Genomic DNA, 24,434 nt, shown 5'->3' on the forward strand with positions numbered 1-24,434 from the left:
CACTCCCACCCCAGTCATCAGACAGGTCCAACAGCAGATAGAGTCTTTATGTTCCAGACAGCAAATTCAGATATAAAAGCCCACCGCCATCTTCTCTCTTGCCCCGTCTGTCAGGGGCTGGGCTGAGGGAGACACGGAGGGTTGGGGAGGTTGGGGGTTCACAGCAGACTTGTGTTTCAAATGCGGAGGTAGGGGGCTCCTCTGGAGTGGGGCAGTGGAAGGGGAGGGTATTATTGCATTTGCTAAAGGGGGATACCCCCACTTTTGGATTCCCTGCATCAGGAAACCAGGGAGGCCAGGACCCCCAAATAGAACCCGAGGTCCCAGGGAGACAGAGGGACCAGTTTGGCAGCTGATGTGGAAAATTTTGGGGACAGGGGCTGGCTGCCCAATCTGGCTGGTCCCTCCCCGCGTCTGACCCGGCTGAGGTAGGTGGGGAACAGGGCAGAGGGGACAGCTAGGGACCCCAGCCAGACTGGGAACCAAGGAGGGGGTGGTACCAACTGGAGTGGGGCATGGGCTCTGCCCTACCTCCGCGCTGCACTGTCCTGGGGCTGCTGGGCCAGGCCCGAGCTGGATACTGGCTGTGGTGTCCCCACCCCAGGGACTCACACCATGTTGGGCTCAGGCCATCACAAGGTCCAGTGGGAGGCTTAGTAACGGCCAACCTTGGCATCCCCAATGGCACCCCAGACATCAAAGACAAACTCATCAGGGAAGGCGAAGTCACCAAGCCGCTCATCCAGGGCCTCAGCCAGCTCATCTGGGTTCCTCTTGTCCTTCCCAAGTTCCACCATGGTGGCCGCTGGGGGGAGGGGGGAGCAGAATGGAGGCACAGATGGCAGAGGTGCTCAGGATAGACGTAGCCCGCAGGACGTGGAAACCCCCTCCCACAGACTACCACCCCTACCCAGATCCAGGTGCCACCCACTCACCCAGCTCTGTGTCCCTGATGCCCATGTAACTCTCCAGCAGGTCATCTACTTTCTCAATCGCCTTCTCCTCAAAGGCCGAGGGCTTGGAAGGAGCGGGGAGAGGAGAAACAGTAGCATCATAATAACGTGAACGTAACTATAATCGTATTTACTAAGTGCCAGGTCTCTTTTTGTCACTTTATGTGTATTAACCTACAGTTCATCTTCAAGACAACCCTGACAGTGTCAGTACTACTATCCTCCCATTTTACAGACAAGGAAACTGAGGCTCACTTGCCCAAAAAAGGTCCCAGAGCTGGGAGGAGGCAGAGATGGGTTTGAATCCAGTGCCTGGAGCCCCTCAGCTAAGAGGTGGTGCTGCCATCTATGAATGTGCAAGGAAGTGGGGCTGGAGCCCTGCTGGAACACTCACCAGATCCTCTACTGTGGCAGGGCCCCGCGATCGAAGCCGGAGGGTCCCTCGGCCAGTGCCCAGCTGGGGGCCAGAGCCAGGGCGGCCACCCGCTGAACGCATGCTGATCATGTCTGTGGGAGCCAGGGGAGGGGTGAAGGTGGGGAAAGCCCAATTCCAGCCTGTTCTGGGCAGGAACCCAGGCATCCTGGACTTAGATACTTCCCTCCACCTTCTCTAAGCTCCCGTGGGATCCACGGGGAGTTGGGAGCTGAGATGATTCCAGGAGGGCATGACCCCTGACTTAAGCTTGCCATGGATGGGAAGGGACACTCAGGGGCTGGAAATGGAAAAGGCTGCAAGGGAGACCAGAGGGGGCCACATTTGTACCGAGGGCCCTAGGGACAGAAAGGGGGTGGAGCCTCAGTCTCTAGCTGCTCTCCCCAAGGCCAAGGGGGTATAGTTGCTGGGCCGCAGATCAGCCCTTTCTGCCTGGGAAAGTGTTTCAGAGTCTCCTACCCCCATCCCCACCCCAGGGGCCTCCAGCCCATTCCTGAGAGTTAGTGAAGCCAGACTGAAAAGTGGGGAGGCTGGCACAGAGCAGCCAAGCCTGGCTTCTCGGGGCTGGGGGAAATGGCCAGGGTTGGGGGCGCTTGGCTGGGCTAATGGCTCCTGGAAGCTGGGTGTGGGGGCAACTTCCTCCTTGCCCCAACCTTCCTCCCAGGCTGGGAAGAGAGCCAGCACCCACTCCCCAAGGCAGGGCGGAGCTGCCCCTTTCAAACTGTCAGCTGGGTTTGGGTGCCACCTGCTGGTAGCCCTTGGCACTGCAGCTTGGACTGAAGTAAACAGGGTGATGATCATGCTGGTACAGGCGGTGGACCCTCACCAAAAGCCTTGCGGGGCTCCGTGAGCTTCAGTGTGAAAGTGCGGCCTCGGGGCAGCTCCTTGAGCAGCCGGGCCACTTCATAGTGCCGGCAGCCCAGCAGGCTCTGTCCATTGATGGCCTCGATCATGTCACCCACGCTGATGAGCTGGATGTGGTCGATTACACTGCCCTCCTTGATCCGCTGTGGGGGAGAGGAGTTGTCAATCCCGTGGCTCCACCCCTGGAACCTATGGCCTGCCCTAACCTCAGGCACCTTGATGAAGGCATAGCCTGCCCCGTTGTCCGTGATGGTGAGCCCCAGCGCCTCCTCCGACTTGAACACTTCCACTTCTTTGCGCTGCCCCTTGACGTGGGCGAAGATGAAGTCCTCCAGCCCAATCTGGCCCCCGAGGAGCTTGTCCATGTCCACTTTGTGGGTATTGAGAGTACAGAACATCACCTGCAGAGGTGGGAGACACTCAACCCTTACCTTCCCTCCCTTGTACTTTGCAACCCCACCTAAGGAGGAAGGAGGAAAGTCAGGAAAGGCCTGAGGGTCTCCACCCCAGTGCCTGACCACCCTTGGCACCAGGGCAGGGCCCCTACTGGGATGTCAGCTCTGCTAGGGCTAGGATTTCTGTCCTAGCAAAAACTCCCTGCTGGTTCCAGGCATAGAGCCTGGCCCAATGTGAGAGCCCAGTAAATGCCTGTAGAATGAATGAAGGGGCACAGATTCCCGCTCGGCCTACTGAGACCCCTGCAGCTACTTTTTGCTCAACTCCACTTCTGGGCTCTCTTCCTTCAGCGCCCAAAGTCTTTGGGGTTGGGCCTTCCTATGCATTATGCAGAAGTGAGTCTTGCACTTGACCTCCAGCCCCCACAATCCACTGGGGTACAAGCCTCTCAATGAATGTTGGGAATGTAGCATCCAGTCCTGGGCATCAGTTCTCATAATCTACTGGGGCGCAGGCTTCCCAGTGCCAAATGGGAACTCAACATTCAGCCTTGGCCTCCAGTTCCTAATTCACTGGGGAACAGGCCTCAGCACCTGCAGCTTTGGCACTTGAGCCCCAGCTCAAGATCAGGATGCACGCCCAGGCCTCTAAGCCCACCATCAGGGCCCCTGGTACCCCCTGGTGGGTACCTCAGCAACTGGCAGCCGGAAGGCCTCGGCGATCTTGCTGTACAGCTCCTTGACGTTGGTAAAGCCCTCGATGCGGCCAGTGGGACTGCCGTGGGCCAGCTGGGTGTGGAACACGAGGCGGGGCCGCAGGGCCGGGGGAGGAGGGGGCAAGCCCATTTGGGGCCCCCCTGCTCCACCTCCACCCAGGGGCCCTGGCTCCCCCACGCCCAGCCCACCTCGGCCTGGCTCAGCTTCCTCATTTTCCACCAGAGGCGGCGCCTTTTTCCGCCGCCCCAGTCCCAGCGGCATGAGCAACGGAAAGAGGGGTCGCGTCCAGAAGATCTGCAGGGTGGGAAAGTGGGCTCAGGGCCTGGGCAATGGCCCTGGGCTGCCTCTCCCCACCATTAGCGCCCTATAGGCCCAATGACATATTCAGAGAACAGATTGGCCTCGGTTCAGATCCCAGTCCCAGCACTTCTACACTCATACAGAAGTAATAATAGCAGCTCGTATCTCTTAGGACCCCACACTAACTGTTCTGTGACCTTACTTAATCCTCACGCCACATCCCGATGTAGGGATCATATATGCTATGATTATGCCGATATAACAGATAAGACGATGGAGAATCAGAGCGGTTAAAATCCTCATTTTCTATAGGTCACAGTCATTAGTGCTGTGTGCAAAAAAGTTCTGACTCTCCCTTCAAAGCACATAGGCAGATGGCACATACTGACCTACTTACAACTGGGCAGAAATAGTTCTGGTCAATGAATTGTGAGAGAAAGTAACATATGACATTTCTGGACTGAAGCATTTAATTACTGGAGCAAGAGCCTCCAGAGGTCGATTTCTCCCTGGCGGGATGACCAGCCATATTTAACATGGGCCTCAGCTGCCTGGTCTACCAATAGGAACATTCTATTCACCTGGCTAGGTTGTGGTGAGGACCAAATTATGCCAAACTATATTTTTCTGTGTAAATGGGACTTCCTGCTCCCTCCTTTAGATCACCTCTTCTGGGGGTTGTCCTGGATTCAGCTGAGTCCAGTAGGCTGCACTCATCCTTATACATGCATTCATTTACTCACTCATTCATTCATCTATTCTCCAACATCTCCTCTAGTATAACCTGGTCCAGCTCCATCATCACTCACCTAGACTAGTATAGCTCCCTCCTTCGGGTCTTCTGGCTTTTGCCCTTGCCCCCCACGGTCTCTTGTCAACACAGCAGCCAGAGTGATCCTGTAAAATATTAAGCCATGTCACATCTATTCTCTGCTCTGACCTATCCCCGGGCTCCTAACATCCTCCCCTGGGCACAAAGGTCCCCAAAGACCTGCCCCCATCACCTCCCTGCCCTCATCTCCTCCCATTTTCCCCCTCACTCCCTCCCTCCAGTCATATAGGCCTTGTCCCTGTTTCTCCAACATACCAGGCACTGTCCAGCCTCAGGGCCTTTGCACTAGCTGTGGCCCCTGGTATCCATACAACTCACTCTCTCACCTCTTTCAGGTGGAAAATATATTTCATTGTTTTCCAAAAGGGCAAGGACTTTTGTCTGTCTTATTCATCCCCACATTTTCAGTGCAGAGAACAGTGCCTGGCACGTAGCAGGTGCTCAATACTTGTTGAATCATGAATGGATGAATGAATGATCCTAATACTCATCAGCCCACCAGTCCCTGTGCCTGGCTCTGGGGAGACAAAGGGACACAGGATGTAGTGTCTTCCCTTAAGAGGGCTTTGTCTCTTCAGCAAAAGCACAAGCCCCACCTCTGTGGTCCCCAATCCCTTGCTTCCCAGTGTAGTGCTGGGCACAGGGCAAGTGCTTCATCTAGCCATGGAGACAGGGACTGCAAGTCTCTCACCTTTCTCTGTGTTTTTTTTCACTCCCTTCATAATCAATGATGAATACTTTTTTATACATTTATTAACCATTTAGATTTACCCTTTTGTGACTTGCCTATTTAAGACATTGCCCAATTAAAAAAAAATTTTTTAAATTGCATGGCCTGTCTTTTTTCTTATTGATTTGTGGGAACTCTTTATATATTTCAGTTATTAATACTATCTGTTCTGAATATATTCTTTTAACTCTACTGATAGTGCCCATCACTAGATCTAGCACACAGTAGGCACTCACTGAATATTTGACAAAAAATAAATTCTAGATGAATAAGCCAATACTGCCTCAAGTTATTTTATTACACTCAATGGTACTTAAAAAAACAAAACAAAAACTCTCATCACCACCTCCCCTAATCCTCCTCTCCCACCATACACTGGGAGGCAGGATGCCAAGAACATGAGTCTGGAATCTAGCTTCATTGCTTAATAGCTGTGTGGCCTTGGACAAGTATCTTAAGCTCTCTGAGTTCTAAGGAAATCATACATATGCCTGGAACAGTTCCTGGCACACAATATAAGGGTTCCATAAATGTTGGCAATTATTACTATTTCTATCTATAAATATAGAAGATACTTCCTCTTTTTCTCAGGACCCCCACATCTTGATCACCAATTCCCAACCTCCTTATTCTCTCTGCCCACGCTCACTGCCCTGGTTCAGGCTGGCTGCTGTGTCCTCACTTGTGGGGGTGGGGGATATAACGGTGGTGAGGAAAGTGGTGATTAATGAATTTGCCTTCCAGGCCAGAAGAGGCAGGGTGGCCTCGGTTTGAATCCCACCCCGCGGCTTACCAGCTGTGTGGCCATAGGCAAGTCACTTCATTTGACAGGGCCTCAGTTTCCCCATCTGAAAAATGGGCAGAAGTACTGTCTTTCAGAGTGCTTATGGAGATTCAAAGAGATTATGCATGTAACCTGCTTAGCACTTTGCCTGACATTCAGTTTAAGTTGTTATTTTATTATCATTACTATACTGCCTCCTCCTCTGCCCTGCCTAGGAACATGCCATCCCCTCTGCCCACCAGGACCTACTCCAGGCCACTTCCTCCAGGCAGCCTCCCGGGCTTGCCCCTGCCTGTTGGAACCGCCCCTGTGGTCCAGACGGCTCAGGCCCATGAACTTAATTACATGTTGCCCTGGCAGAATGCTTGTCTTCCAGTCTTAGGCTGTTATTTAACTTCGTGTCTCTATTTTAAAATGTAAACCAGATCATATCACTCCCCTGCCTCAAATCCTACAATGGTTTCCCACCTGATGGAGAAAAAGCTCCAAACTCCTTAATGTGACCCCCAGACTCCTGTAGAATAGTGGCTTTAGCTGCATCTCCTGCCCCAGCCACCCTATTCCAAACCTGGTCCAGCCTCAGAGCCTTTGCTCTGGCTGTGTCCCCTGCCTGATCTTTACAGGGTTGGCTCCTTTTTGCCATTAAGGTCTCGGCTCCAAAGTCAACTTCTCCGAAAGCCCCCCTTGCCCAGAGTTTCTATCATGCCACTCCCTCATATTTTATTCATAGTACTTATCAACAACTGCAGGTTTCTTCGTTTACTTGTTAGCTTGTTTGTTGCTTGTTTCCCCCACTAGAAATGGCAGCTCCCCAAGAGCAAGGATTTTTGTCTTGTTCACTACTGAATCCTCTGTGCCAAGAATAGTGCCTGGCACAGAGTAGGTGCTCAATAAATATTTGTATGAACGAATGTATCTTATGTCCTCATTCTGACTGTTCTCTGAGCCTCCAAATCCTCAGATCATGCCTGCTGTGGAGTTGCAAACTGCCATCTTACCTCACGTTCCCAGGCTCCCCTCAAATCTGAAGACAGGGTGGGAGAAAAGGAGTTTCAGCCTGGGCATCGAACTAGCGGGTTAGCTGGAACTCCAGCATCCCTACCTTTTCTTCCTTCCCTGGGAAGGGCCTGAAACTTAGCAACCCCACAGCCACATAGAATGGCTGTGGGGGCGGGGAGCAGGAAGTGGGAAGGGGGTTCCTAGGAGCTGACACAAACTCGGGGAGGGGAGACACCACGCCCAGGCTCCCCTTTCCCAGGGTAATGCTTTGGAGAGGAAGGCGGGAGGCCTCTGATTCAGTCTTGAAAAACCGGCTCCTGGGTGTTTCCAGGGAGAACGCCTACTGCGCCTGCCTACTGTGCCTGCGTTGGCTGAGGCTTCCAAGGAGGGCCCGGCAGGCACAGGACCCCAGCATCCTGGCCCCCTGCCTATCTTCCCTGAAGACATCACTCTCGTCTCGGGGCACAGGTACTCTAGCGATGCGTTCCAGCTCAGGGGAGAAGGGACATGGGGCAGCTTATTCTTTGAGTGTCTGGTGACTTCTGGGGAGGAAAGAGTGGGGGGAGAAGCAAAGACCAGCAGGTGTGACCTAGATGGTATGTATAGTGTGTGCGTAGGGGGGAGGTAGGGGGTGGGCCGTCAGTGCAGCAGGCGGAGGAGTTGTTCAGGAACATCTCAGCCATGGAGCCACTGGCCATGCAGTCTAGTGGCTAAGACTCCAGGTCTGGCCTCTGAGATTTGAATTCCAGATCAGCCTCTTACTAGCTGTGTACCTTGGGTAAGTCACTCCACCTCTCTGGATCTGTTGCTTCACTCCTAAAAGAAGTGACAGCACTTTCCATGAGGTGTTTAAATTCAACGATCCGCATGGTAAATACCTGACACGGAAGTGTTCAGTTAATGCTAGTCGGAGTGAATTTTTCATTGTTATTATCGGGACCTCGGTCCTTCCCAGGCCCCCCTTTCCCAGGCCCTAGAAGATTGGGATGCGGCCAGCTCCGGGGAAGTGCCCGGATAGGGCTCAGAAATACCGACCCCGCGCCTGTGCCCGCCCAGGCCGGGGCTGACCAGAGGGGTGCAGGGGGCAGGGGTACGGCTGGAGACCCTATCCGGGCAGCGGAGGCGTTGGCCCCTTACCTCCAGCGGGAAGGGAGGCGCCCGGCTGAAAAGGGTCCTCGGACATCCCCTCACCCAGCCCAGACCTCCAGCAGAGTCTCGCCTGCGGTGGAAACTCACCTGCGCCGCCGCCGCCCTGCGCGCGCCCAACTCGGCCCTCCGCAAACTCTGGCCCGGGCCTCTCCCGCAGCCGCTGCCAGGGGGCGGGGCCGGTGCCCGCGTCCGACCAATCAGGAACGGCCGCCCAGAGCTTGCGGCCAATCCTCGCCTCGCCTTGCCGGGTCGGGTGGACCCGACGGAAACATTCCAGAGGGATCCCTCCGCCTCGCCGGCTCTTCCCGACACCCCACGCCGCGGCGCAGTGGACCTTCCCACTCCGCCTAAGCCTCGGTGGGCTGTACCACCGCAGGGCTGCGGAGGGGGGAGCTGCGGCTGGGCCCCGGCCAATCGCGGGGAAGGAATGAGACGAGCGGCCAATGGGAAGCTGGGGGCCCTGGACCACGTGCTGTTGGTCGATTGTTGGTCTCCGGGGTACTGGGTGGTAAGGGACGTGAGGCTGGCTGTGGGAGTCAGGTGACCAAGGTTGAGTTTCGGAGAGCGGATGCGAACTCTCATCATCTGGAAGAGCGGACCCTTTAGGGGACTTGGGAAGGAGCTGCGGGCAACCCCTAAGCCAGTCCTCCGCCGGGCCTGCTCCTGCCCGAGCCCAACCATCCTCAGAACGAATAAAAAGATGCATTCATTCCAGGCTGGCGGTGGGGGTGGGGGGGGGGGGGGGGGCGATGACCGAGATGAATAGGGAGGGTCCCGAGAGTCCCTGCTTCCTGGAGTGTACAATGGACAAGGGCATTCATTCATTCATTCATTCACTCATCAAATATTTAGTGTGCCCCTGCTTGGTGCCAGGCTCTGCCCTATCTCTATAAGCTGAATGTGCTCCTAGTAGAGGGAACAGCGTGTGCAAAAGCCTGGAGGCAGGACAGAGAGATACAGCTAGTGTCTCTTTGGGATAGTGCAATATCGTAGGAGATAGCAAAAGGGTGCAATGAAACGAATGACAAGGGCGAGATTGCCTGTTTCCTTGTTGGTTAGACCAACAAATATTTATTGAGCACATACTATGTGTATCCACATAACCCAAACTTCTGCTCTCAGGAAGCTGATCTTTAATGAATCTGTCTCCTCTATCCGACTGTGCCTATCCTCCACCCTCCCACCCCCTTCACACCGCCGGGCACAGAGCACACATGTGTGGATGAAAGGACCATGTAATCTCCCCATCTCTGGGTTTGTCTTGTAACCGTAATTTCTCAGGTAGGAGCAGATCCAAGAAACAAAGATGCAAACGCACCTCGAAAAGTCCAGGACACTCAGTTCTCAAGACCGGTGATATTTCCTTGTTCTAGTTCAAAACCGGCCACTCAGGCAGCTGGGGTTAGATCAGGATTTCACTGTGTGTTCTGGGAACTGTAGTTCTTGGAGGCCTCTAACTGTTGGGACCTTGCTCAGGCCTCAATGCCTGGGTCTTTGCAGTCCCCAAGGTGACCTGCTGTGCATCCCAGCCCCACCAGGGCCAGCAGAGGGGTGAGGGCCAGCAGAGGGGTGAGAGTGGGCCCTGAGGCCTCGCTGCTGAAGCTGCTGAGGGCTGCCCAGCAAAGCCCCACCCAGCTGGCAAACACTGAGGTTGCCATGGCAACAGGTTCAGCTATTGTCCTTGTCTTCCTGTTTTGCTGACCTCTACCACCCCCAATGAGTGACCAGTTGCTTCAGCTGGGCCAGTGCCCTCTGTGGGACTGTGCCCACTGCCCTGGTTGCACCTGGCATCTGAGTTGCCCACTACACACTTGGGGAAGGCAGGTTGTAGGGCTGCAGGAACAACAGAGTTCTCAGCCAGAACCCACCTTAATCCACATGTTAACAGATAAGAAAATGTCCAGGGAGGGGTGAGGGAGTTACCCAAGGACACAGAGCTGAGCTGGGCACATCTTACACTATTTTAGAGCTCAAGAGACAAGGCCTGAAAATAAGCTGGGAGACCTAGCTGGTGAAGGAGCTCAGTTCTGAGTGTTACTTCTGCCTCTTTAGAGAATGGAAGTTCTGGAATGCCAACTAATACATGCAGGAGGAAAGGTTGAGTTAAATGTCACCATTTTGCAGACAGTAGAGGAATAAATGATTCAGGCAAGTCTTATCAATGGGGAAGTGGATATTCAGTCTCAAAAGACCAGCCCATAGACTATTTGTTAATTATAATGGGGAAAAGTTACCAGTAGAGAAACCTGGAAGTCACCACCTTAACCAAGTGATCGAAGTTAACATCACCAGTGATGGGACAGGCTGTCCTCTCGTGCTCCCTGCTGTGTTATTCTGAGACGGACACAACATCACTTACGAAGTCCTTGGTCCTGTCCTAAGTGTTTAACCTGAATCTAATTGTGAGGAGACAACCAGACACATCCCAATTGAGGGACATTCTTAAAAAAAGAAAGATAGAGGAGGGGAGAGGGAGAGAGAGAGAAAGGGAGGAAGGGAGGAAGAGAGTGAAGTGGGAGGAGGAGGAGGAGGGGGAGAGGGAGGAGGAGGAGGAGGAGGAGGAGGTAAACAATCACCTAGACTGTTCAAACAGATCTATGTCATGAAAGGCAAAATCAATCCCTTAATTAAATGAATGAATAAAGTCTGAGGAACAAGTCTATACTAAAGGAGACAAAAGAGAGGTGATAACCAAAATCATTGTATAATCCTTGACTGGATCTTCAATAAAATTTCAAAAAAAGATAAAACAGCTATGAAGTATATTTTTGGGATAATTGAAGATATTTGAATGTTGAGCGAATATTAGATAATATTATATTCATGTTAAATTTCCTGAGGGTGAGCACTGTACTGTGGTTACATAAAAGAATGGTCTTATTCTTAGGTGATACACGCTGAATTATTTAGTGGTAAATTTGTGATGGCTGCAACTCTCATGGTTCAGAGAAAAATTATACATGTATACAATAGTTTATATACAATATCATACGTTAGTATTAGTATATAGGGAGAGAAAGAGAGAATGCAAATGTGACAAAATAGTAACAATCGTCGCTGAATCCAGGAGAGTGGTACATGTTATATGGGTATTCATTTTATTATTCTTGTAAGTTTTCTATTGCTTTGAAAATTTCAATACAAATATTGGGGGAAAATACCTCCATTTCCCTCCCATTCTCAGAGGCAACTTTCCGGCGGGTTTAATGTGCACCTTTTTGTTTGTGTCTTTCCTTGATAATGTGTGCTGTTTTATGTGGGTGTTCTGTTGTATTGGGCTTCTTACTTTTTCCCCCACTCAGCACAGAATTGCTTGTTTTGCACTATACCTTGAAGATCCAGCTGTACTGCTAATTTCTTGACTGTTTTCTTCTAACTTCTGCTTGATGCTTGATGAGGTGCATCCCTCATATCTTACTACTCTGTCCCACAAGGATGGTCCCCAGGTAGCCTCCAGCTCCCACACCACAGCAGACAGCCATAGGCATGCCCCTTTAGGGACCTGGTAAGAATTTCCCTAGGAGAGAGATCTGGACGCAGAGATGCTGTGTCACAGGGCACACTCAATGGCTATGTGGCCCCCTCAGACTATCTCCATCAGACTGAGTGGCAGTGCAGGAGTGTCCCATGTCCCCACATTACCAACTGCCACTTGTATCATCTAGCTTACTGATTTTTGCCACTTGGAGTCACTGTCAAGTGATACCACCATTGCTTTGTTTTACATTTCTCTGATTTCTAATCATTTTGAACATGTCCTCATTTGCTTGATAACTTCCTGGTTTTCCTCTTCTGTAAATTGCCTGTTCATAGTCTTTGCCTAGTGCTTCATTTGCACCAGTGCTTCAGAGTCTAGATCTGCACTGTCTAATCTGATCTGTCCGTGGCCCCCAAACCCTGGGCCATGGACCGCTATTGGTCTGAAGCCTTTTAGGACCCGGGACGCACAGCAGGAGGTGAGAGGAGAGCAAGTGAAGTTTCACCTGTATTTGGAGCTGCTCCCCAGCGCTAGCATCGCTGAGAGGTTTGACTGCACGGAGACCACAATAGATCAATTGCTTGCAGGCTCATATCAAAACCCAATCAGTGAGTGGCAAAAGACAATTAAGCTGCATCTGGTGGCAGGCTTTATAGTGGCAAGTGAGTTGATATACTTCAATTACACAGCTGCATCTGGTGGCATCTAATTCTACATTATGGTGAATTGTATAATTATCTCATTATAGATTACAGTGTAATAATAATAGAAATAAAGTGCACAATAAATGTAATGTGCTCGAATCATCCCGAAACCATCCCCTCGCCCCCACCCCGCTTTCTTCCCCTAGTCCGTGGAAAAATTGTCTTCCATGAAACCTGTCCCTGGTGCCAGAAAGGTTGGGGACCCCTAGTCTAACGTGAATGCTCTACTTCTCATGTGGTTATCGAGGACTTGAAATGTGGCTGATACAAATTGAGATGTGCTGTCAGTGTGAGATACACACCAGATTTCTGAGACTTAGTAGAAAGAAGAGAGGATACAAAATATCACATCTCATTAACTCATTTTTATAGTGATTACATGTCATCATCATAATAATGTGGTGTATATGGCTAAATAAAATGTATTATTCAAATTAATTTCACTGGTTTCTTTTTACTATTTTAATGTGGCTACTAGAAAAGTAAAATTACATATGTGCTGGGGGTGCTAGGCACTGGGAACGCCAGGCCTTGGGTGCGCGCCACGAACACGTGGGAGGAGACTCCTCGCCTTCAGAGAACCAGTTCTTAAGGGGAGACGGTAATATCCGTGGGTCAGGGGGTGGAAGGGGGGGTGGAATTAAAGAGGGGGAAAAACATTACATGTGCATTTGCATAGTTCTATCGAATAGAGCTGGGATATTAGCCTGTCAGTTTCAACAATGGTAGATAATGTTTAGATAGAGCTTCCTATATGCTAGGCACTGTTCTAAGAATTTTATGTTTATTCAACCATTTAACTCTCCTAACAAACCTGTGAGGTAGCTACAGTGCTCAACTCTGCAAATATATTCTCCCATTCTGTCATGTGACGATTTGCTTTATCCATGTTATTCTTCATTGGGAAAGAAATTCTTAATTTCAATGGGATAGCAGTTATCCATTTTGTGGTTTGTGCCCATGGAAGTTCATTAAAGAGGCCCTTTCTACTCTTAAATCACAAAAGTACTCTACATTTTCTTCCATTTATTCTATGGCTTTACTTTTCTTGTGTCTTTTTTCCATCTCTAGTCCATCTTGGGTTGTGGGGGCAGGATATAGTCATATTTTTTTGTAACTTGCACTGCTCACCAGCTGTGTGACCCTGGGTGATCCCCTTCCCCATGTGCCTCAGTCTCCTCATCTGTAAAATGGGGATCATTTTCATAATAAATGAGTATAATAATTCTGAAATTGATTGTATTAGGTTGAAATGAGCTATTCTGTGTCAAATGCCTACAGTGGTGCCTGACAGATAGTAAGTGCTCAGTGAACGCCAGCTGCTATTATTAAACTGCGTTGAGGGCACAGGGATGAATAAACACCATATGTCATAATAGAAACATAGGCCCTGAGCTGGCTGCTTTTCAGGAGTAATCCCACTGGATAGTGTCCCCATTCTACAGAGGGGGAGCCGCTGGCTCAAAGTTGCACAGCGACTCATGGGTATGGCACTTCAGCTCCAACCTCAGCACATGTGATATCCCTCTGAGGGTGTGGGTTTCACCTTCCTCAGTTTACAGCTTGACTCTGAGATGTGGGACAAAGCAGATTGAGGAGGGACAGTGCCCAGGGACGGTGCCCAGGGTCATTGCCCTGACCAGAGTGGTCTCTGAGTTTGATTGCCTGGCTCTTCGTGGCCTCTAGGTTGGGCTCCCCCTATAGCCTGGCAGGACTGGACCCAGCGGGACAGGCCTGGAGGGGAAGCAGGAGGGCGGCCCTGATTGGACTGGGTCCTGTGGCCTCAGGTCTCAGCCCCAGCTTAGAAATCTGCCTTTGGCTGCTGGGTTTTAGGAATTCACAATAAAACTGGCAGCAGTGTTATTTTCTGGAGGGTCAATGGGCAGATCTCCTTTCAAAATACATCTCTAATCATTTTCCATCACCTTGGCCCCTCCCTGATCCAACCCCACCATCTCCAGCAGTTGACCTCTCTGGCCTCCGGGCTCTGCCTTTGCTTTACCCTAAGTGTGTTCCCCCCACAGCAGCCAGAGGGCGCCTATGAGCATCTGTGTCAGGTCCCTTCTCTTTGCTAATGCAGCCACCCCCTCACCCCCACCACGCCCCCACTATGAGGCCATGTGCCCTCAAAACACCCTTCACTGAAATATTTCATCTAGAGTCAGGCCTGGCTATGTTGATGTCCAGCATAATCTTCTCAAACAAAGTTGAGCCCCCAATGAGACAAACCACCCAGGTCGCCTGGCCAACTTCCAGGCAAAAGCAAATCACACCATGTACCTCCCAACTCACTCTTTCAGCTGTCTTCTCCCCTGTCTCAGGCACCCAGGCCTGTCTCAGCAGGGCCCTGACGCCTGGCCTGTCTTAATCCTGGGCACACCCTACCCTACTCTCTCCTGCTCTCTCTGGCCACACCCTGCCTCAGGGCCTTACACTCCCCAGGCTGGCTGAGTCCACACCCCTCGTATATTTAGAGACCTCCTCCATGGGGCCTCAGCTCCAGTGGCCCATCCTTGAGCCCTGACAACCTTCCGTACCCTGGTTTGTGTGCCCAGGGCCTGCCATGTCCCTGCCCTCCCAGTTATCAGTCATAGTAAGTACCCTGCCTGGTGTAATGGGCTGAATGGTGCCCATATACTGTAACCTGTGAACATGACCTTGTTTGGAATAAGGGTCTTTGCAAACGTAATAAAAAATCTCAAGACAAGGCTATTCTGGGTTAATCTGGCTGCTGAATCCAAAGATACGTGTCCTTATAAGACACAGAAGACATAGAGACACACAGAGGGGAGGCCATGTGAAGACAGAGGCAGAGATTGGAGCGATGTAGCTATAAATCAAGGAATGTGAAGGATGGCTGGCAGCCACCAGGAGCCAGGAGAGAGGCCTGGGACAGGTTCTCCCTCAGATCCTCCAGAAGGAACCCACACTGCTCACACTTTGGGTTTGGACTTCTCGCCTCCAGAACTGTGAGAAAATAAATTCCTATTATAAGCCCCCTAGTAAGAGGTACTTCGTTATGTCAGTCCTAAGACACTAAAATGTTTGGTTTAGTTAGGTCTGTTTCCCAGAAGGCTGTGAGCTCCGTGAGGCACCCCCAGATTGCTGTGTTTGTCACTTGCTGTGCCCCCTGGGCCTAGTGTTGAGCTGGCCCTCAGGAGCTGTGCCAAGTGACAAATACATGAATCATGATGTAGGAGCAGGACCCCAGGAAAGAGAGCCTTTCTTGGAGCCAGAGAGAACATCTACTCCCGCAGGTGGAAGTTAAAGAAGTGGAGTGTGGGAGGCCCCTTCTCTGGGGGACCACAGCAGACCCCTGGGCTAGGTGGGTCTTCCTCTGCACACACCCTGATGTGATTGGTCATAGGGCAAATGTTGTAGATCCTCTTGTCTGAATCACTTTGTAATTCAATGACTCATTTGGCAAACACTCAGATAGTTCTGGGCCAGGCACCGCTCTGGGCACTAGTGATACAAAGATGGTGAGTGACTGCAAGGAAACTTCGTTGCTCTGGAGTGGGACCTTCTGGAGTGTTCCTGAGATTGTTTCCTCTCCTTATGACAAAGAGAGAAGACGTCTGACTGACGAATCACAGAGTTTCAGACTCCCATGCCATCTTGGACAAGAATGGAATCGGCAGACCTAGAAAAGTGTTCTCAGGTCTGTGGGAAGGAACAGGAACGTGTGCACTTTAAGGACTAGATTTTCATAGAAAATATAGGTGCTTATTGTTTGTGTTGTGCTATTTTCAGATGGAAGTTTAGTGCATTGAAATTTCAAGAGACCGATGATCACATATTTCAGGGACTTAAAGTTATCTTACAAGCAAATGATATGCCACCTCCCCACTCCCGGCAAAGGAAAATTAAGACAAAATCAAAACCCAAATCCTCGCAAGCTCTTCTTCTCGCCAAGGTTCTCCCTGCAGCCCACCAGGCCCTGCATCATTTGCTCCATCGCTCCAACCTGTCCTCCCCTCCTCCCATCTCTCCTCCTTCCACCTCCCCTCTTCAAATCTCTCCTCCTGCCATTACTCTACTCTAGCCTCACTGGGCTCCTGGCTTTTCCTTAAACAACTCAGGCACACTCCTAGCTCAGGACCTTTGCACGGGTTGCTCCCTCTGCCTGGAACGCTCTTTCCTCACTATTCACCTGGCTCCCTCCTTATCTCCTTTAAGTCTTTGCATAACCATCACCTTCTCTGTGAGGCATTTGCTGATCTTGTTGCTTAAAATTGCTCCCAACCCTCTCTATCCACTTGTTTTCTATTTCTCCTTTACTCTCATCACTATCTAGCACATTAGATGCTTTATTTATTTATTCTTAATTGTTTTCTTTCACCCCCCCCACCCTACGCGACCATCAGCTCTACAAAGATAAAATTTTTGTTTAGTTTTGTTCACTGCCCTATCCCCAGCATTGAGAGCAGGGCTGAGCACACAGCAGGTATTCAATAAATGTTTATTGAATGGATGAGTACTTATGATGTATTAGGCACTATGCCGTGGGCTTCGATAATTAGTAACTAATGAGAAGAAGTAATATTCAAAAAGACCTGGGCCAGATTTTTCTCCTGAGTGTTCTAGAGATACTACCCATTTAATCAAACAGTTGCTCTGAGCTAGGTCTGTGCGAAGTCCTCAGGGGTCCGCTGAGGGGTCAACTGTGATACCACAACAGTTGATCTGATCCCTGAGTTCTAGCTCTGGGGCATGAAAAGGGGTGGCTGCTATGATTAGTCCTGTTTCACGTGGTAAGGAAGTGAGACTCTGAGAGGTTTTGTTGTTTGCTAGGGGAATTGAGAACTTGAACTTAGCACAGCCACCCTCCAGAACCCGAGTTCTTAACACTATGTTCTTTTGCCTCCTGATGCACTGTCTTGCTCAGTTTTCACAACCCTCCTATGAAGTCTGTACCTTCATTTACTTCCCAGTTTTCAAAGGAGGGCACTGAGACTCAGAAGGGAAGTCACTTGCCAAAGGACACATAGCTGCAGAGCGGCAGATCCTGAATTCAGAGCCAGGGTAGCTCAATCCTGATGTTTTGCTGCCTCTGTTGAGTGAGTAGGTTGTCACAAGACAACAGGGGAGTGAGCCTGCTTTCAGTAGAGTGTCCTTGGGCTGGGTTGGGGCCAGGCCTTGAGCTGAGGGTCTCAGAGGCTCGCCTGGCGATTTGGTTTTTGAAGCTCAGCTGAGAGCACTGACCTAATAGACCTGGGACACACCCTGGTCTTTGGGGTTATGGGCTATGGGCTAAGAGAGTTGCACGTAAGGGTGTAGTGATGTTAGCTGACACACAGTGCTGGTTCTATGCCAGGCCTTGGGGAGTGTGTATCTGTATCTGGAAGTCCTTACAACTCTACAAGAGGTACTACAGTAGTGCCCCCAAACCTGTGGGAAGTATGGTCTAAGACCTCCAGTGGATGCTGAAACTGTGGATGGCACCGAACCCTACATATGCTATGTTTTTTCTATACATACCTATGTACAGTAGTTTAATTTATAGATTAGGTACAGAGATTAACAACAATGAATAATAAAATAATTATAACATATTGTAATAAAAGTTGTGTGAATGTGGTCTCTCTTATTAACTTTCACCTTTTCATTTAAAGGAAGCACTTTATGGCTTCTCTTTGTCACGTCTGAATCGGCAACATCACTACTCTTGTGCCTTGGGGCCAATAAGTAAAACTGTTACTTGAATACAAGCACTGTGATACCACAACAGTTGATCTGATCACTGAGACGCCTACTAAGTGACTAATGGGGATGGTCAGAGAGCATACACAGTGTGAATACGCTGGACAAAGAGATGATTCATGCCCCAGGCAGGACGAAGGGAGACTTCATTGCTCTACTCAGAATGACGTGCAATTTAGAACTTATTAAATTTCCATTTAATATTTTGGACCACAGGTGACTGCGGTTCACTGAAACCACGGAAAGTGAGACCTCGGATAAGGAGAGACCTATGGTATCACTATGCCTATTATACAGTTGAAGAAACAGGCATAGAGAGGTTAAGTCACTTGCCCACAGCTAGAAGTGGTTAACCTAGGACTCAAACCTGGAAGCTAGAACAATGGTTAGAGGAAAGGGGCTACCAAACACTGACTTCGATCTTCACACCCACATGGGTGGACGTGGTGGAATAAAGGTGTAGAGTTACAGGAATGAGAAAGCTATTTCCACAATGCGTTATGTGAGAAAAAAATGCAGAGCATACATACGTACCATTTGTCTAAAAACAGAAAAATGCATTCGTGCAGCATCTCAGGAAAGGCACAGGAGACACTGGGAACACTCTTTGGGGGTGGATTCTAATAGCAGAGTGGGAGGATTCTCATTCTATGTGCCCTTGCAAGTTTGGTACTACCACAGCCAATGATTGAAACCAAAAATCTAGCAATTATGCTTATATAAGCACTTGCTTGAGGATGTGCAAAAAATAAATGTTGAAAAAAATGAAAGAAAAATCTCTGATGCCACAGCTTATCTATACTGCAGGCCCAGAGGTGGGAGGGAACTCATCTTCTCACCAGATATACATTGAGTTTTGTACTATGCTTAAATCCTGTAAAAATATGACACTGCTGGTATAATGGATTAAGATGAGGTGGGTCACAGGGGCAGCCCCACACGTAATGACACAGCAGGGACTCCCAAAGATGCTTAGAGAAATGGCATGGGAAATGAACCCAATAAAGGGCAGCCCAGGAAGGAGCAGTTGGCTAATGGACGCACCAAACACCTCTGGACACACGATTGGGTCCAGTGTGGGCAAAAAAATGTGCACCAAAGCAGCGGACTTTCTGTCCACTGGAGTCCTGATTTTTCCTCCATGACTAATTCCCTGAGGACTTCCACTGCCCCGCCCACACCCTCGGTAAGTTGTTTCTGCGAGTTCCCACAACGGTGTGCACAGACTTTGTGTACTTTTGTACCAATGGCACTTCGATATGAAGTTCACAGGGAACTGCTACATAATGGAGACCGGGGGCAAGGGGATGGTAGCCCTGGGGATCTGTGACCCCCAAATGAGGCCGGGCCAATTCTGCAGTAAATGTCATCTTGGTGCCTGAGGTAGTTCAGTAAACATCTCTTATGATGAGGTCCCTTTTGCGTCTGATATCTGGAATAACACCCCAAATAGGGTTGCTCGGTGTGGCTGCTCTTCTCTAATGAGACTGATATCTTTGATTTGGGTGAAATGCCCTTTAGTTCTGTGCTGTCCAGTAGTTGCCACTGGCCGTGTGTGGCTGCTGAGGACTTGAAATGTGGCTAGAGCGACTGAGAAATTGAATTTTTAATTTTATTGAGCCTTAATTTCCATTTAAAGACATAGAACATACCTCCACCGCAGAAAGTTCTCTTCTAGAGCACTGCCCTTAAGACTGTTTTCAGCGGTTAAATTGTTTCCGTGGGAAGAGAAAGCCACTCCTAGGTTGACTTTAATATGGTGTTAAGTTTTTACTCTAAGACATTTTGTAGCAAAGTAGCAATACATTGTTTTCAGCCTGTGTAATTACTTACCTTATAATAAAACCAGTTCCTTAAAAAAAGTTACAAAGTAAAAGCAGTTTTGGTGGCCTGCAAATAAAGTGAGGGCAGGAAATGGTCTTCTCCAGGGCGGGGCAGCCAGTACTGGGCTGGAATCCTAGGCCGGCTTGGCCAGGGCCTGCCTGACACCCATTCTGTCCCAGCAAGAAAGGAGTGGAGGGGAATTAAGAGGGCAGACCTCACACCACCCCTGGAAAACGGGAAGAAGAAATGTCTAGAAATGCCTAACTTTGGCCCCGATCCTCACAAAAAGACAAGCTCTGATCCATTGGGGTCTCTGGACACCTGGATCCCAAATCCAGATGCATTGACATTCTCCACCCCACACACTGAACACAGGAGAGGAGAGTCATCTTTTGAGGACTGCCTCACACCAGCCCCTCCCTCCTGCCTTGGCTGCCTTTGGTGGGATGTCCAACGCCTGCCCCAACCCGTCAGCAGAGCCCTCAAACAGAGTCGCAGGACCGCTCCCCTGAGGTTTAGCATCAGTCTTTAATGCTGTCATGCTGCACATTGACAAGTCACACACTTTGGTCTCATGTTGGCAGTGGCAACTTACAATGAGTCTAAAGGTCAGAGCACCACACTGGCCTGCAGGGAACAGACATTCGTTCCAACTCCCCAACCCCCCATTCCCAAGGTTCCTTCTGAATTCCATCATGGGCCTGTACAGAGAGCAGCACCTGCCACAGACTGCTTTCATTTGAGTGCACACCAACTTTACACAGAATTATAAAAACATATTTACAGACGTTCCACAGTGCTCCTGTAATCAGGAGTAAAGACCCTTTTATCAAAAGGGATTATATCTAGGGCTGTGCAAAATTCAAAAGGATCAGATCCCTTTGAGAGTCCAGAGTCCATTAAAAAATGACCTGGGCCACCAAGAAGCCCCGGTGTGCCAAAGATTGCCTTACAGGAAAGGAGTGTGACCCTTAGGTGAGTGCATTTGGCCCCAGAACCAGAGCTCGAAAGGGCCCCTGATCCCGGAGGGAGAGGCGGCTGCGCAACTCACTCTCACTCACTGAGGCTGGCTCCCTTGGTCCTGCTGGAATGAGAGGTATTGCTTGTGGGCGCCGGCCAGGCAGTTCTGCAAAAATAGTCTAGGTTCTCAATTTGAGATGGCAAAAGATGGGATTCTTCAGAGGAAGAGCAAAACATGGGAGACAAATACAGAATAAAACACGAACTGGTCACACCACAGAAACTGAAGAGCGTACAGGGTCTGGTAACCAACAGCAGGTTGACATCACCTAACGGCCACAAGCAAAGGAACGAGAGAGGGCTCAAGTTCAACTGCGGGGCTGCCTGTTGGCCCTGGGTAGGACCTGGAAGAGGAGTGGGCACATTACAGGAGGGCTGTAGGACCCAGTGGGGCAGATTGGAATGCCTTCTCCTGCTGTCCCCACCACCTGCTGCCCTGTCGCTTGAAAAACCACTGAAGTCTAGAGCACGACTTTGAAAGATTGTAATATATTCTCTGGAAAACATTCAGCAGTATGAAAGCCCTCCCTGGGCCCTCCCGCCCTCTCAAGGGCCCACAACTAGTGGAACGGTCCGGAAATCCTTGAGCTCTGGAAAGGTCCCTGGTAAGTCCTTGGGCAAATACAGGTGACTATATTGGAAGAGCCTTCTCAAGCATGGTTCTTGACGCTGGGGGAATCCTTTCGGGGAAGATCACTTCAAACTCAATAACGAGGTCCCCACGTTTCTCGGGCGTTTTGGGGAGAGGGAGGCCTTCTCCAGGTATTTTTCGCCGTGTGTTAGGTCTGATGACATCTTTGAATGTGATGGGTATGGTCCTGCCGTCCAGAGTGGGGACATTCACAGTACAGCCACACAGAGCCTTGAAAAGCAAAGTAACAGTATTAGATGGAGTATAGCTTAGGAAGCTTCATTCCTGCCCAGAGGCAGGGTGGGGTAGTGTAAGAGCCATCAGGCCTCTACAGCTAAGACCTTGCCCCCAGATCTACCCAGGTAACCAGCACAAAAGCTCAAGAAAAACAGAGCCCTGGCCTGTCTTGCTTCTGTTGCACCCCTAAGTCTGGTAGACACCAAGTACTCAGAAATATGTCAAAAAAAATACAAAACTGCTTCAAAAAGCAGCTATCTCCCTGCACAGACACTGCCCCACCTGGTGCCTTACCTCCCGAAGGGTGATCCTGGCTGGATAAATGACATCAGAGCCATCTCTCTTAAAGATATTATGTGGCTTGTCCTTTAAAACAAAGACGATGTCGGCTGGAATGTTGTTGGAGGTCTGGTCTCCCTCCTTGGGGAAGGTGATTTTGGTCCCTTCTTTCCAACCCCGTTTCACTTCGATGGTCAAGATTTTGTCTTCATTGCGAATGCTCTTCCCATCAGGATTCAGCCGTTTATGGGAAATCTTCATCTTCTTGGTACAGCCGCTGTAGATCTCTTCGAGGGACACCCTAAGGTCGTGGGTAACGGGGGGGTCTTGCTTCTTTCGGGTGGGCTCTTGGGCAGGGCGGGAGCGGCCATAGTTCATGTTGGTGAAGCCACCCATGCCCATGGGGAAGCCAGAGAATGGGTCATCGATGTCCATGCCTTCCTCCCCGTTCCGCTGCCCAAAAAAGGTGTCAAAGGGATTTCGGCCACCGAAGAACTCGGCAAACATGGCATGAGGGTCTCCATGGAATGTGTAGCTGAAGGAGGTACCATTAGCACCACCGCTGCTCCCACCACTTGGGCCACTGCCCTTTAGGCCTGAAAGGCAAAATCCCAATAAATCAGATGGTTGGCCAGAGACTTTCCTTAAGAGAAAACTACTTGGGAGTCACCAGAATAGGAATTGTTTTAGCCTGTCAGGAGTGAACAAGGAAGAACCTAAACTCTACTTCCACTGTAGCAGCAGAGACAGACACCCCACCAAGGTACTTCACTGTGGCATGGCTGTGGCAAGGAAGGGGCTCAAGCTCTGAGAAGGCCCTGTCTAGGGGCAGGGAGATTGCTTCACTTCTTCAATGACCCACCCTCATCGAAATGATACACGAACTTAAAAGAATTCACTAAGAGATCAGATGAAAAAGGCACGATCCAGAGTCAGCTTTCAAAACGTGTTTACTTTTAAACGCTTTAGGGCCATTGAGGTGTGGGGAATAAGAAAAGTTGATAAAATACACGGAGATTTTCAAATTCTCACACCCTGGCACAACTACCTCCGTTCTTACATAAAAAGTCATTTCGTTTGTTAACGCCAAGCCCAGAAGCCAGCCTGAGTCACCAACCAGCAACTGGACAAACAAGAAAGCTTTCTCCTTTCCTGAGGAGGACTACCCCGAGAGGCTGGGCAGAGGCGGTCCCCTCCGCTTCCTGCACCTACATGGCCACAGCGGGCGCTGGTTGACATCTACGTGCCTGGCGCAGAGCTGGGTAAGCACTTTGCAAGGATTAGCTCACTCCACCCTCCCAGGGGCCTGGGAGGGAGGTGGGGGCGAAATGGCGCTCCCCTTTGCAAGCTCGCTGCACGAAGGTGGTGCCCGGCGCTCAGCCAGCGGTCGCGCCCAGCATCTCTGGGCGGCAGGGCACCTCCCCCCGCTTCTCCCAGGTGAGCCTGGGCCAGTGGGCCCGCAGCGCCACCAGCCGAAGAAACCTGTCTCCCTCTCGGCACGCAACAGGGGGCGATCGGGGACGTGGGCGGAGGCATCCAGGGAGGGGCAGCCCTAGACATGCTAGAAGCTTCTGGGCGAGCAGTGCGGCTAGAACTCCTCCTCCCATCTGGCGGCCACCAATCCTAGGGACGAGACCCGCATGGCCAGAGGGCGGGGGTTGCTCGCAGCCCGAGACACCGCCCCCGCCCCCGAGGATGCAGCAGTCATGCCGCCGTGCCTCAGTTTCCCCGTCCTCTGTCAAACGGCGGGGGCGCGTCCCCGGCCGCGCGCGCGTACGCACCTTCCTCCCCGTAGCGGTCGAAGATCTCGCGCTTGCGTGGGTCGCTGAGCACGTCGTAGGCCTCGGCGATCTCCTTGAACTTCTCCTCGGCGCCGGGCTCCTTGTTCTTGTCCGGGTGGTAGCGCAGCGCCTGGCGGCGGTAGGCCCGCTTGATCTCTTCGTCTGACGCGCCCCGGGCCAGGCCCAGCGTCTGGTAATAGTCTTTGCCCATGGCCCCCGCCTGCAGGCCGCCGCCCAGTTGTCGCCGTCCCCCCGGCTCCGCCGCCGCCCCGTCCCGGACTCTATATACCCGTCCGGCGGAAGCTTCCAGAGCCCGCCAGCCCCCTCCAGAACCTTCCGCCCCGCCCCACTCGCCGCGCCGACCAATCGCCGCCGGCTAGCCTGCGACGCGCGACGTCCGGGGCGGGGCCGTACCGCCAACGGTAGCCCGCGTGTGGCCACGCCTCTTCCCGCCCGGCTCTCGGCAACGCTTCTCTGCAGCGCGCGCACTGAGCGACGGAGGCCCCGCCCACCCTCCGCGGACAGCCAATCGTGACCTTGTTTCACTGCTCCGGATGCCCCGGATGATCCGGCCTGCCGCGCGTCCCGCCCCCTGCTTGGGTCAACAGGTTACGACGCGAT

At 51.1% G+C, this 24,434-nt stretch overlaps 2 protein-coding genes across 7 annotated transcripts; both read right to left on the minus strand.

Annotated features, from left to right (window-relative positions):
• Positions 1–29: 29 nt before the first annotated feature.
• GIPC1 (GIPC PDZ domain containing family member 1) lies at positions 30–8,420 on the minus strand. Of its 6 annotated transcripts, none has more exons than XM_011384500.2 (9): positions 8,244–8,329; positions 6,018–6,072; positions 4,472–4,559; positions 3,336–3,656; positions 2,466–2,651; positions 2,213–2,393; positions 1,348–1,460; positions 936–1,017; positions 30–805 (listed from the first exon to the last, which is right to left on the minus strand). In XM_011384500.2, exons 4-9 carry the CDS (start codon positions 3,621–3,623, stop codon positions 654–656), a joined length of 1,002 nt encoding a protein of 333 aa, XP_011382802.1. In that variant the 5' UTR covers positions 3,624–3,656; positions 4,472–4,559; positions 6,018–6,072; positions 8,244–8,329; the 3' UTR covers positions 30–653. The 6 variants fall into 6 exon arrangements, with proteins under 6 accessions (XP_011382802.1, XP_023381411.1, XP_011382801.1 ...); XM_023525643.1 differs by lacking the exon at positions 8,244–8,329 and adding an exon at positions 8,145–8,184; XM_011384499.2 differs by lacking the exon at positions 8,244–8,329 and adding an exon at positions 7,007–8,076.
• Positions 8,421–20,374: 11,954 nt separating this feature from the next.
• On the minus strand, positions 20,375–24,229 carry DNAJB1 (DnaJ heat shock protein family (Hsp40) member B1). The gene is made up of 3 exons (XM_011384503.2): positions 23,814–24,229; positions 22,048–22,628; positions 20,375–21,747 (listed from the first exon to the last, which is right to left on the minus strand). Exons 1-3 carry the CDS (start codon positions 24,022–24,024, stop codon positions 21,517–21,519), a joined length of 1,023 nt encoding a protein of 340 aa, XP_011382805.1. The 5' UTR covers positions 24,025–24,229; the 3' UTR covers positions 20,375–21,516.
• Positions 24,230–24,434: the final 205 nt, after the last annotated feature.

The sequence above is a fragment of the Pteropus vampyrus genome, unplaced genomic scaffold, assembly GCF_000151845.1.
Source record: "Pteropus vampyrus isolate Shadow unplaced genomic scaffold, Pvam_2.0 Scaffold583, whole genome shotgun sequence".
Classification (NCBI taxonomy): domain Eukaryota; kingdom Metazoa; phylum Chordata; class Mammalia; order Chiroptera; family Pteropodidae; genus Pteropus; species Pteropus vampyrus.